Source organism: Cyrtonyx montezumae, unplaced genomic scaffold, assembly GCF_038088225.1.
Source record: "Cyrtonyx montezumae isolate F1298 unplaced genomic scaffold, pur_monq_1.0 scaffold_6, whole genome shotgun sequence".
Taxonomy (NCBI): domain Eukaryota; kingdom Metazoa; phylum Chordata; class Aves; order Galliformes; family Odontophoridae; genus Cyrtonyx; species Cyrtonyx montezumae.
In genome coordinates, this window is record NW_027072067.1 from 17,494,917 (window position 1) to 17,508,363 (window position 13,447).

General features: G+C 41.5%; 1 protein-coding gene across 3 annotated transcripts in view; it reads left to right on the forward strand.

The window, feature by feature from the left end:
* Positions 1 to 13,447, forward strand: part of LOC136056980 (contactin-4) — a 247,937-nt gene that overhangs the window by 189,845 nt on the left and 44,645 nt on the right. For all 3 annotated transcript variants that reach the window (XM_065749412.1, XM_065749411.1, XM_065749413.1), the window contains exons 8-11: positions 694 to 796; positions 1,347 to 1,531; positions 8,779 to 8,915; positions 10,318 to 10,447. In XM_065749412.1, coding sequence (XP_065605484.1) covers positions 694 to 796; positions 1,347 to 1,531; positions 8,779 to 8,915; positions 10,318 to 10,447 — 555 coding nt within the window. The remainder of the gene's footprint in view (positions 1 to 693; positions 797 to 1,346; positions 1,532 to 8,778; positions 8,916 to 10,317; positions 10,448 to 13,447) is intronic.

Genomic DNA, 13,447 nt, shown 5'->3' on the forward strand with positions numbered 1-13,447 from the left:
TCACTGCCCCACCGTACCTGGGCACCCAGGGGCAGTCTCAGCCCATCACCACCCCGAGCAGCCATCAATCAGCTGATGATCACCCCTGGGGAAGCTATATGTACCGGCCTGGAGGTGGTACACTCACTGGAAATGTAGTGCTTTGTCACGAATGCAATGGCCTTTTTATGTGTGCAAATTTTTAAACGCAGCTTCGTAAAGAGGTTGCCACAATATGTGATTTACCAGGGTGGTGAAAATAACAACATTACCCGAGGAGTATACGTTCTCTGTGCTTCTGTATCCTTGAAGGTAAAAGAAGCCTCGATTAGCTCCAGTGCCTTTAAAACTTCTCCTAGTGGCTATTTGCTCTGCGCTCCGTTTTCTCGAAGGTGGTGAACCTCCCTGATTATTGCTTGCTTTATGCCATGAGTTACCTGCAAAAACCCCCAGTGTTCAAAAGCAAAAAGTAGCACAGCCGTGAAGAAATGTTCATCTGTGGCAGATGGTGTGGAGCACTGGTTCAGATTTTCCTCTGGCAGTAAATGGGAAGAGAGCCCACACGGCACGGCTGTTAGAAACAGGCCGTGTTTAAAATGAATGGATTAATTGGGCAAGTAATGATGTAGAGAAGAGCTCTGCAGTAGCGCAGGAACGCTTGTGAATTTATTGGCAAACCTCAGCCCTGCCTTAGCCACTCTTTTATGTTCGCAGGGGTGATGGGGGAGTACGAGCCGAAAATAGAAGTGCAGTTCCCAGAAACGGTTCCGTCTGCAAAAGGAGCAGCGGTGAAACTGGAGTGCTTTGCCCTGGGAAAGTAAGTTGTGATGCGTCGCTGTTCCTGCAGCCGCTGGCATCCAGTGCAGCCTGCGAGGTCTGCTGAGCCCTCACTTTCTGCAGCAGGAGTTAATATTGCCAGCACTCCTTCCAAAGCACTTGGGGAGCAGGGACTTTGCTCACCAAAAAGCATAACTTATTTTTGTATAGGCGTGCTTGCACATCTTCAGTTCTGAGGAATTATGCTAGACCTAAAACCCGTCCATTTTTTCCGATGTAAACAGTAGCAGTGCTTCCAAAATGAAGATGTGGGATTGATAAGAAAATGAATGCATTGTCACAGCAGAAACCCAATTTCAGTTTTGCCAAAAGAGCGTTTTTATAGCAGACAGCTTCCTGCTTTTAAGGTAATGTGAGCAGTACACCACTGATACACAAAGTATATACACACACAGCGCATCATAAGATCACGCCGGATCCCAGGACTGACCACATCTTCATCATCCTCGAGCAAGAAACTGTTTTGTATTAGTCAGACAAGACCTCTTGGTTTCACCATGAATTTTCATTGCATTATTTTTCTCGTTTAGCCCCGTTCCTACCATCAGCTGGAGGAGAGCAGATGGGAAACAGATACCCAGAAAAGCCAGGAGACACAGATCGAGTGGGCTTCTGGAGATCCCAAATTTTCAGCAAGAAGACGCTGGACTCTATGAGTGTGTCGCTGAAAATGTGAGAGGGAGAAACGTGGCACGAGGGCAGCTGACATTTTATGGTAAGCAGATTGCCTGCTTTTAGGGGATTTTATCGTATCAGATGCAATATGCAGTAAATATTTAGAGAAAAAGTCATTTTGGGGGGTTGGGAGGAGGGGGCTTTTTAAAATGACATCAATTTATGAACAGCACATCTTGAAAAGGGTGTAATTTGGAACAAAACCTGTCTGAGTAGCACATATTGACTGAGAATCAGAGCTGCTGGCAAACAAAACTGCGTTGCTGGGAGGACAACGGCCTGGTAACACATGGAAGGTACTTGGTGTTCATCTCCCTCCCCATGGCTGGGAGTGCTGAGCAGGGATTTGGATGGAGAATGGTTGTGCTTACAGCTTGTGACTTACTATGCGTGTCACCCCACACATACAGGGGAATCCCCAGCTTGTGTTAATGAATGCTAATTGTGTATAACCAGATAAGGAGCGCTTGCAGCAGGGGTCACCAATAGTGGTTGCCCAGCCTGGTAAGCAGGGTTTAAGAATGTGAGAACCTTCAGAGCCTGCAGAATCAGGTCCACCTAAAAGCTTTCAACACCTTCTCCTGTCTGACTTTTTTAGTTGGGATGTTTCCTTAAGATCTGTTTCATTTTGAAATCTTTTGTTTTTGAGCTTCCATTTCACATGGATGTTTCTTCTTTGACAATCAACTGAGACAAAACAAGGCAACGCTAGAGAAGCGTTAAATAGCAAGAACAAGTGGAAAAATATTGTGTTAAGAATTTGGGTTTGATTCACAGAATCACAGGGGTTGGAAGGGATCTCAAGAGATCAACCCCGAGTCCAGCCCCGTGCTGAGGCAGGTCACACAGGTACACATCCAGATGGGAAGGAGATTTCTTCCATCTCTGTGGAGACATCTCCATAGGATGAGATTTCACAACCTCTCTTGTTATTCAATAAAGGATGGTCTCTGGTTTTGGTCATGTTTCTCCCAACTTTTCCTGCATGGACAGTGAAGGATGTCTCATCAGTTTCACAGTTTGGCTTAGCCCCATGGCCAAGGCTGCAGTAAATCAGGCCTTTGTTAGACTCCTACCATAGCAAATGTTTGATTATCATCTAATTCATTTAGTGAGTAACCCAGTCTGGTTCTCGTTCCTGATGGATAGCAGACCGTTCAAAAAAAGCTGCTGCCATGGCTTGTGTCAATTTTCAGGTGTCTTTTCAGCACAGAAGATAAAGAATTCATGGGAAGAGCAGCGTCCTCCTCTCTCTGCTGTTTGTGATGTTGGGAACCATCTTTACATCTCCTTTGCATTCTGTAAGCAGAGAGGTGTCAGCCTGTGCTAATTTCTGGTTTAAAACATAGTACTCTAAAAAAAGTCGGTCTCATCTTCAGGATGGTGAGTTGTCAGTCTGTACATCCTCAGCTTTCAAGGACAGCCTGTCTGTGGCAGCCATTTAGCAGTGAAAAAGGCTGGCTTTCTCTATTTTCTGTAGGCTAGGCTTTTGAGTTTCACATGAAATTTTTTAAGGAAGGCAGCTTACTGTAAGCATTTCATGTGAGCAGTTGAGACTGAATGACAGCTTTTTTCCTATAATCACTTTTCTTTCTAATGCTGGGGAGTACTATGTTGTTACTGAAACATAACAGCAATGCTGGCAGAGCTGTAGGAGCTGGTTTGGTGGGGTAGGGGCTGCTCAGGGATGTGGGGCTTAGGCTTGCACGCAGCATCTCACAGGGACACACTGTCACAGTGCAGCCCTGGAGATTAAAATCTGGCTTTAACAGTGGCACTCTTTTAAACCCAGTTATCTGCCTGTGTGCATAGTATAAAAAAAAATAGAGAAGAAAAAGAAAATGAAATTCAAATTTGCCTGCTCGCTGCAGATAACCCAGCCCTGCCTGTGTTGTCAGCTTCTTTCAGTGCTCATGGAAGTTGTCAGGAAAGGTTGACTTCTGTTGTATTTCATTCTTGTATCAATGTTTATTTTTTCCTCTGTTAGCATATCAGTGACATGAAAGTTGTTTGACATCCTTGTTGCGGCAGGAAAGGTTAATTAAATGTGCAAGATCTGTTCTTCCTCCATTTTCTCCGCTTTGAGCCCCTACAATAGTCTGTGCTTTTTTGTTCTCCAGAAGTATTTGTTCTGAATGCTACGTGTCCTTGATAGATAGACCTACACGATAGAAGACATGTTAGTGTTAATGCAATTACTGTGACTTGTACCTGTTTTCTTGACTGTTATATCTCTGAATGACATATCACTTGGGGTTTTTTTTTTTGCCATAAGACCTGAAATTGGCTCCTGAGAATCAGCAAATTAAACTGAAAGCCGTCTTCCATTTCTACCTGTACTTAGCTCCCACAAACCCATCGCACCTGATGCTGGAGGAGGCTGCTGGAAACCAGCACCCAAATGGGGAGAAGGAGGAAAGTGGCCACTGGGGTTGGGAAGGTGTTTCTGTCAGAGTTACAACCAGAAACTAGCAGTTTGGCTTTGGTGTTTGCAGTCAGATCTAAGCTGTCTTATACAGCCTGGAAGAGAGGGAAAATATCCAAGGGCTGGTGTGATACTTGGATCTGTATTGGAGAATATCCAAGGACTGGGAGTCCTTTAGCTTCTCTCTTGGCTGAGCTCATACATTCCCTGCCAAACATCTTTCTGGAACCAAGATGAGGAGGAAGAACTGCAGGCAGAATGGTTTCTGAAAGCATCAGCAAAGCTGCATCTGTATTAGCAAGAAACAGACTTGTTTGTAACTAATTACTGTTCTTTGCAGCACTTTGTAAAATATTCAGCAGAAACCATTTAATTGGCCGGACCACTTTTCAGATTAAATATTTCTCAAATAGAAGTCCCACGAGGAATTAATACAGCTCCTTAATTTTACAATGAAAAGAGTCCCCCTTTCATGAATGAGCCTGAGTTTTATTTGTGCTAAAGCCAACTTATGCCACTCTATAAAAGCAGCTCAAATGGAAATCACGTTATGCTTCTCATTGTTGCTAGAAGTCTGGCAAGGAAATTTGCATAAGTGAAAATAAGGGAGCTGTATATCTCTACTCCATTTAGACTGAAAAAAATCAAAACCACTTGAAATAAAATGAGTTACTGGGCTGATAAAATGCAGTAAAACCAACACAGATAGCACCAGTATGTGTTATTATTAATTATCATTTGCATGTCTCAGTAGAAAACCTAGTTTGCTATGCTTTACGCAAGCATATTAGAAAGCAAGTTCTCACCTTCCAGCATCTCAGTGTTGATTTTATTTCAAGTTCTCAAATCTTGTGTTGCTGTGGAATACAGTGCCAATTTAACTCTTGGTTAAGCACCATCTAGAGAGCTGCCAGCTGCCAAAGTCGGCGGTTACCAGTCCTGAGCATCGGTGGTTAACAATAAATCAGTCCCTGGGCTCTGGTCTGTACAAATGTGCCTGTGCAAACACGGTCCTATGCTATTTGACATAAGAGGGGAGAGAATCATGCACTGGTGTGGAATAGCTGATGGAAGAGGATTTAAATACAAGGAAAGGACAATTAAAGTAGTTTTTATCTGCTAGATGAACTCCTTTGAATTCTCCTTTGTTTCTTTTCCTCTGATGTTTAATATTTTAGTCCCAAGAAGAGCTCCTTGCCTGGTTTGCTGTGGTGTTCTTCTAGAAAGGCAGAAAGGAGACAACCTGCCCAAATAGTAGTGTTTGTTGAACTGCTTAAAGACATAGGCAAGTGGAAGGACATGATTTAGATGTGACATTTGTGCAAATTACTTTGGTGGAGATTTGCACATCTTTGAGACTTGTATGGGTTTCAAATAGTCCTCAATTGCCAGCAGAGGAAAGAATTAAGGAAAGAAAGGGAGAAGTGGCAACTTAATGTCTGGTTTTGTGTTCTTGTGGTGATTGGGACTCTCAACATATTTGGGACATATGGGTGTTGTTTTGAGAAACTGTATCCCCACTTGGACAGGGATGATGCACGCACTTGCCTGCACAAACTTTATACACTGGCTGTATTCTTTATTTTTAACTACTCATGTATTTCGTCCATCTGGTTTTCTTATTTCTTGTGCTTAGCTTTCTGATCTTTGGGCTTCTCTGGTCCTGGGCTCAGTCTCCTCGTAATAGATATAGTAATGGACAGTCATTTGGCCTTTCATCTGCCATTAATGATGAATTACACAGCTTACACTAGGTCATCAGCTGCTATAAATTGGCTTAGGAACACAGAAATCAATATACACCAACCAAGAATTGGATTCTGTGTATGTATTAGTACCTCATTTTTTTCAATCTTTTTGACTGTTTTGAACTTGCAGAGGCTTATGAAGTCCTACAGATTTATTTCTGTTTTGTTTCTCATGTCACTCCCATAATTCTTTGTTTTTCTTACTTATTTCTGATATGTTGCATCATCATTGGCTGTCATTTCATTCTGAAAAGCCTTTTAGGATGTGATTTCTGGTCCAACTTTCCAGTGCCAACTTCTGCATTTCTCACAAATGACAGACTCATTCTAGACTCTTTTCTCTTGAAGATGCAAGAGAATACTTGGGCACCCTTCATTAATCACCTCATTTAAAATGTCCCACTTTATCTCTGTGAAGGTTGGAAAGCCATCACTTTTTTTCTGCCCACCTGAGTACCATTTCCAGACAGCTCTCTCACTTTATTCTTTAAAACTACCTTTGTGCAAGTGTCATACTTTCATTTTAATGTTTTTTCTTTCGCTTTATAGATGTAGCATGTGAATTTTCTTTGCAACTCAGTTGAATTCTTAATCAACTTCTGTGTAATTTTTTTCTTTATTACCAGATTTTTCTTCCTGAAAGAGTCCAACCGAAGCCTTGTAACATCAAACTACTCCTAATAGAGTCAAAATATTTCCACTCCCATCATATACAAGAATTCCTCTTTGCTACAGAAATTAAATGAAGGACTTTCTCAAGAACACCACTACCAGCCATTAAAAATATTAAACCTTGTCATTATCTTGAATAATGCAGCTATACCAGAAATTTTCCAGCACAGAGCAGGTTTCATATCCTTATTTGAATTATTTTAATTATCTTGCTTGAAATCTTGTGTCACATTACCGTGTCTTGGTACGATCCCCAATGGGACGCTGTCAAATTTCATTATATTATGGCGACTCTCATTTGGTGGTTCAAACATATTTGCTACATGAACCAACCCTTGTGTATAACTCAAGATTAAGTCAAGAGCGTGCCTCGTATTCTCTGAAATGAGCTGTTCAGAGGAGAGTTTGACCTAATTAGAAATGTCTCCCAAAGAGCAGCAGAGAACTAAGTTCCTGGGAAACGGAGGGCTCCTCCAGGTTTCAGTGGGCTTTATTTTTAACCTAATACACTTGTTCTGTAGTCATCTGCAGCATAAATAGCTTTAGGGTGGGAAGCTTAAGTACTTTAAGTAACTGGAAAGGATGAATGGTGCAGTGGGCCCATAGCTCGCAGGTGCCACGCATGTGTTGCAGTGGGTGGGCTGGCAGTGGCTCCAGTGGTTCCAGCACAGCAGTCAGAATCTGCACAGTTACCTAGGGCAGGGCTTCACAGTTTGTAACCTGCACACTGTGAAAGAAAGAGTGGATGGATATCAGTCTTTCACTGGCTTGAGTAAGAGCTTGCCTTCGTCGAGGACAATGATTGCCTGAAATAAGGATAAGTACTGAATTGAAATAAGGATAAAAATGGAATTTACTTTGCTCCCCAAAAGGATACGTATATATTTTTTTCTATTTATGTTGCTTACATTTGTATTCTATAGAGCCTACTGTGCCTTTTATGGGTTTCCTTCTCTGCAGGTTGCTTTTGGTTGTTTTGTCTGCCTTTTTTTGTTGTCATGTGGGAAATCAGTAAAACACTGAGCACTGCAAAAAAGGCAAATGGATCTGTGTGGTTTTGTAGAGCTCCTTTCACGGTATCGTAAGACTTTCTTCAAAATTATGAGTTAGATGCTCTTAGAATAATAAATGTGTAAACTCATGAGTAATGTGCAAATGTCCTTGAGCCAGTGATCCTGTGGAGTTGCGTGGGGTGTCTCAGCTCCATGGAATTGTTCAAGTTCTTACTTTAAATGACAGAGCTGACTTTCATCTTCCTACATTTAAACCCTTTCCTTTTCATATCACTTTAGATACAGATAATAAACAAGGTTAGCACATTTCAGGGCAGGAGGTACAGTCAGAGATGCAAGCACCACTCACCTCCCATTTTCAGGTATTGCTCCTGCATCGTCATTACATTCAGATTTCCTTTCTGCTTTTCTTGCAAACCCCTTAGAGCATTTCTTGAGGCAAATTTCAGATTCAAATTTCAGCTTTCTACTAAGCTTTGTTGAATATAGACACAGTGAAAAGGGAATCGTGCAAAGTGATAGATGTGGAATTAGGCACACATCTGTCACGGCCTGAAAAGAGTTTGGAAAGGCACTCAGCTCTCTGAATGCATATATCCAGCATCACCAAGCAGTAGACATATCAATATTTTAGGTATGAGCATACCGATTTTGTGTTTAACTTAACTTTTTTTTTTTTTTTGTATATTTTTTGTTTATCCTTTCAGGCCTTTTTTTCTGGCTCCTGTCTCTGTTCAAATGGGATGCATATTTTTGTTTGTTTCTTTTTGGTTTGGTTTGGTTTTTTGTCTGGGACTAATCTTATTTTTTATCTTGATTACATGTGAAGAGGGATTAATCAGGTTTTTGGGGACCTCTGCTGGTAACACCTTCCTACTAAGTCTCTCAGATTTTCTTACTTCAGAGTAGAGTAAATGACAACTAAAAGGACTGAATGTCCTTTATTTTTAATCCTACTTTCTGAAAAGTATTGTAAGTAAATACAGACTGATGATATTTGGGAAAGTCACAGAGGAAAGAGGCTTTGTGTCATCTCCAAAAACAAGCAGTAATTTTCTACGCGGGGTCTAGCTGAACTTAAGCTGGGTATTAAATAATGACATTGAACTCTGATGATAATAATACATGAAACATAGCTAAAAATATAATTGTGTGTCTGAAATCTTCCAGCACCAGTTTTACCAAGTTCTATCAGAATGTATCCCAAGGATCTGTTTTTGGACATGTTCCATGCCATTAATATAATTTTTGGCTCCAAAGAGTTTTTCATACACATAAAAGATCTTCATGTGACAGTGCGCCATGAGTCATGCCCCAATCTAACTCTTTAAATGTGATGATAAAGAAAGGTATTGTTGTTTGCTGGCATCCTGCAGAGCAGGCTATTGTTTGCAAGCACGAGGCTTTATTTCTCACTTTTGCATTGCAGCTCAGCCCAACTGGATTCAGAAAATCAATGATGTACACGCAGCCATTGAGGAAAATGTCTTCTGGGAGTGCCATGCGAGCGGGAGGCCGAAGCCCTCCTACCACTGGCTGAAGGATGGTGAACCACTGCTGCCTCAGGTAGGCTTTCTTATTCTGCTCGTTTTATGATGTTATGATTAATAGGGATGGAAATGATGGCTCTGAAGTCCCCTTGCTCTGCAAGTAAATTTCTTGTTATGCTTGGTGGGTACTTCTGTATGGGGTTGAGTTTGTGGAGAAGAGGAAAATGCCTCGTTCTTTCTCTTGAGCATGAGTTGGCTTCAGAGAGCTGATAATGGTACCTAGGATGCACAACAGCTTTAAAGTTCCTCACAGAAATAGAAGACTCACAAATGCAACAAATCTAAGAGTGGACATGTGCGTGTGAAAAAGTGGTAATGGCCAAGTGGGACTGTGGGGTGCCCTGGATTCATTCTTCCCGTTTATGGTTTTGAGGCAAACTTCAGCTGCTAAGAAAACCTTAGAATTTCTCCTGGTCTCTAGCAGCATTCCTGCCATTGCCAGGGGCACAAAAAACTGCCTGGAGATGAGGGATCCATAGCAATGGGGCACGTGCCTGCTCCTCATACCACTGAGGGGAATCGTTCAGTCCTGATTGCCTCAATTATAATAACAAACTAAAACATATTACCAAAGCATTGGCTTCACAGGAGCCCACATTTTTTCCCTTCACTTACTATGAAAGAACATGGCTGCCCAGATTTGATCAAACCCTGACAAAGATTGCACAAACATTAAATTTCCACCCTACGGCCAAGTGGAAAGCCAATAGCTCTTTATATTACTATTTTTTAATGGTGAAACTCCTGGGGAGGGAGGGAACACTTTGCTGTACTTATTAAAATTGATAACGTGAGCTCCATATCCTTAGGCTGACAAATGATACTGTGGTCTTTTGTTCCACACACTAATTTTACTTGCTTCATGCTGGTCACTAGCAGATGGTCTTGTACTTAAATCATGTTAGTGGCTGATACAAAGTGAAGGATCATTAAATTATTAACATCTATGTTGTTTTCAGTAAACTGCAGAAGATTTAAAATATTTCCTATTATAGCTAGTGTGGCAAGCACCTAACCCTACTTTGCCATACATACCTGTAATGGCACTGTTTTAAATATTTTAAAGAATTAGGTTGGCTGTGATATATCACCATGGGGAAAAAGGAAAGTGCATTTTTTGATTCAAGTTTACCTGCTTGAAAGAGAGATGAATCTAAATGGTTTAGGTATTAAATCAATGAGAAGTCAAGAGAAAGTCCTTCAATTTAAACTGCATTTACCAACTACTGTATTGTTTTTTCCATTTAAGCTGACGTAAATTTAGTTGGCAAACAAATAGAATGGAGCACGCGAATTCTTCCTGCTCCTGCTGCCTTTCCTTGTCTACATGGGCATGCAAAATGGCACTGCTTCTGGGGTTATTTCCCAAAGAGGGATCTCCTTATTTACTTCTTTACTTGTTTCACTCTTTCCCACAGGGCAGAGTTCAGGTAGAGCAGGGCTCACTGACCATAACGAATGTCAGCCTGTCCGATGCCGGCATGTATCAGTGTGTCGCAGAAAACAGACACGGTACCATTTTTTCCAGTGCAGAACTGAGTGTCATAGGTAAGTTTACTTTCCTGAGTGCTGCAAACCTTCCAAAATGGAAGAAGCTTTAACCCAAATTGGTTTTGCCAAGTGCCACTGAGAATCTTGGACATGTTGTTATTTTTAAGTATGGCATGAGATGAAAACTTGACAAAGTGGATTGATAGGGGACAGACTCCTTTACATCATCTCATATTCTCATATTCATTCAGGTAACTGAGCATGGAGAGCTGGCGAGCCCACTCACACCTCCTGCTAACCCAAGCATTGCCCTAATTCAAAGCACTCTTGGCTGTCCCAAGGAGACATTGAAAACCCTTCTGACTGAATAGACCTTTCGCCATCCAAAATCATGATGCTTCAGTCCTAAACCCTCTCTAAGAAAAGCAACTTCTGCCCTCTCTGGTTTGTGTATGCCTAACCTAATCATCCCATTTAATATCAGGAGATGCTTCTGTGAATTGAGTCCTCCAGCAGTTAGAATAAGACTTAACATGAAATCCAGAAGATGCATCTTTGAGTGAGAACAGAATTGAAGTCTCCAGATTCCTATTCTGTATTGAATTAACAAGCTGTTCTCACTGCTTTCTTCAACGAATCTAATGGGAAATTAATGGAGACAGCTCTGGGGGACAATATCGATCTGTGTAAGTGCCTGATGTGAGGCAGTAAAGATGTCAGAAAAAGGTTCATCTCAGTGGTGCCCAGTATCCAAATAAGAGCAACGGAAATGGGTTGGAACATAGGAAATGCCATTTAAATATAAGAAAACCTTTATTTTACTGTTTCAAACATTAGTATAGGTTGCCCAGACAGATTATGACATCTCCATCCTTGGAGATGCTCAACATCCTTCTGTACAGGACCCTGGGCAACCTGCTCGGGCTGAGCCAAGGTGGAATAGGACCACCTCCTGCTAACTTCAACCATCCTGTGATGCTCTCTGAAAGCTTGTGTAGGAGAGACAGGCCTACAAACCCATAAGTCAAAATAGATTCATAGGTTTGAATAGTTAGATTGAATTTGCGATTAAAAAATAGTGCCTTAGTTGTTTTCAAAGCATGTGTTCAATAGCATCATTCCCCACTTCATCCTGAAGAACAAAGCACAAGGTCTTTAATGATTATGGCATTTTCAGTATCAGTCATTTTTATCAGCAGTGATACGTCAAAAAAAGAAATCATTTGAGAGATTGTCATAGTTGCTGTTCAAGAAACACACAATAATGTTCAATAAATCAGACTTTGCATTGCTAAGATGTATTGGGTTGTTACTGCATGAAAGAAATTCAAATAAGACCACTGATGTATTTCCTGTAGAAGTGAAGCTTGGCAGAGAGTGCAGACTTCTTGGAGGGTAAAGGCTGTCAGTGGGTGCTGCCAGGGCCCAGTAGCCCCAGAAATAGGATTGGAGGTGGTCCTGAGAGTGCAATCACCGACATTTTTGGACTGTAGGTTGACTCATGGGATCATAGAACACCTCAGGTTGGAATGGACCCACAAGGATCATCGAGTCCAACTCCTGGCCAGAGTTGAAGACCAGACCTGCAATAGCAAGACAGCATCCTCACTGCACACTGAGTGCAGACACAACCACCACACAAAAAGATGGATCTGAACATTGAGGATTTATTTATAGCTGATGTGATTTCCATCTTCCCCAAGCCTTGGTGGTAAGAGGGGCATCCCAGAGCAGGCCGCCTGTTGGCACAAAGGGCAGAGACCTTGGGAATCCTGTTCTTAAAAACCTGCCAGATAGATGGCACGTGGCTGAAATCTCATCTGGATTACACAGTCTTGCTTCTGTGTGTCACGTGAGAAGCACCAGAATGCTGTGCTGCAGATTCATTTCTATGGATCGGTGATTTAATTTGGCACATTATTAAAGGAAAACAGCATGTTTTTCTTTTCATTGTAGTTTTCAAAGTAGGTCAGTGTTCTGAGTTCTCGCTGAGAAATGTTGGCTTTTGAAGGGATCTTTCTGAGTACAAAAATGGTTATTTTACAAGGTCCTGAAGTTAAGCACTTGATATGATTAAACACCACTATATTAGCAAGTGAGGCTTATACCAAAATTAAGTGAAAAAGAGTGATGGAAAATTACTCACAGAGCTTTTCTCAGAATGATGCTTCCCTGTTATTGTTGTCAATTACAATGCCTTGTCTTGAGTTGTAACCAGAATCCTGTTGTGTAAGGCATTGTGAAAACCTGTATATTGTGAAAACCTGATCCTGTCACTGCATGGAAAAAACTCCCAGTTTTTGTTTTCTGAATGTTTAAAAAAGAAAAAGAAAAAAAAAAAGAGCCAGGAGAGGAGCTTAGGGTGAAAAAAGTGTAATTTAAATCCTCGTTTTACAAGCGAGGTGTGGAGATATTAAGTATGTTATCCCTAAGGTGGCACAGAAAGGCTCCAGTAGTGCTGAGAACTGAGCCCAGAGATTTCTAAATTTCAGATTTAAAGTTCCTGTCTCAGCCCTAAGCATGTGTGGCTGCAGAACTAGCCTTATTCCTGCCTCCTTACCCTCAGCTCGTTACTGGCAGAGAGTTATTTTGTAAAATCCACAGACCAGTAGCAGAAGCTGTTTCACAGTTTATCAGACCTGAGCAGCAGTCTCCTGAGATTCCCAGCTATGTGTTGCTCCTTACGGATGATGTGTTCCGTGGCTGTGCCAGAGTAGATTTTCCTCCTACCCCCTAAATTTCTGTCATTTTGATCCCCCAATAACTGCTTTGGTCATCAGTCATCACAGGACAAAACCCACACTGCACAACTCCTCTACCCCATGCAGGAGCAGGAAGGAAGTAGCTAATGACTTGTAAAGAAACAGTCGAGACTGTTCCTTACAGAGATGGAAATCACTGGATAGTTAAAAAATCTCTCTTGCCCATACATTTCAGACCATCATCTGAAAGCATTTCCGAAAAGGAATAGCGTGTTATGGCAGTATGATCTAGTTAATGCTTCATCTGGTTGTGAGCACGTTGGTGGGAAGTTGTTCTCAGGATGCTGCTTTAATT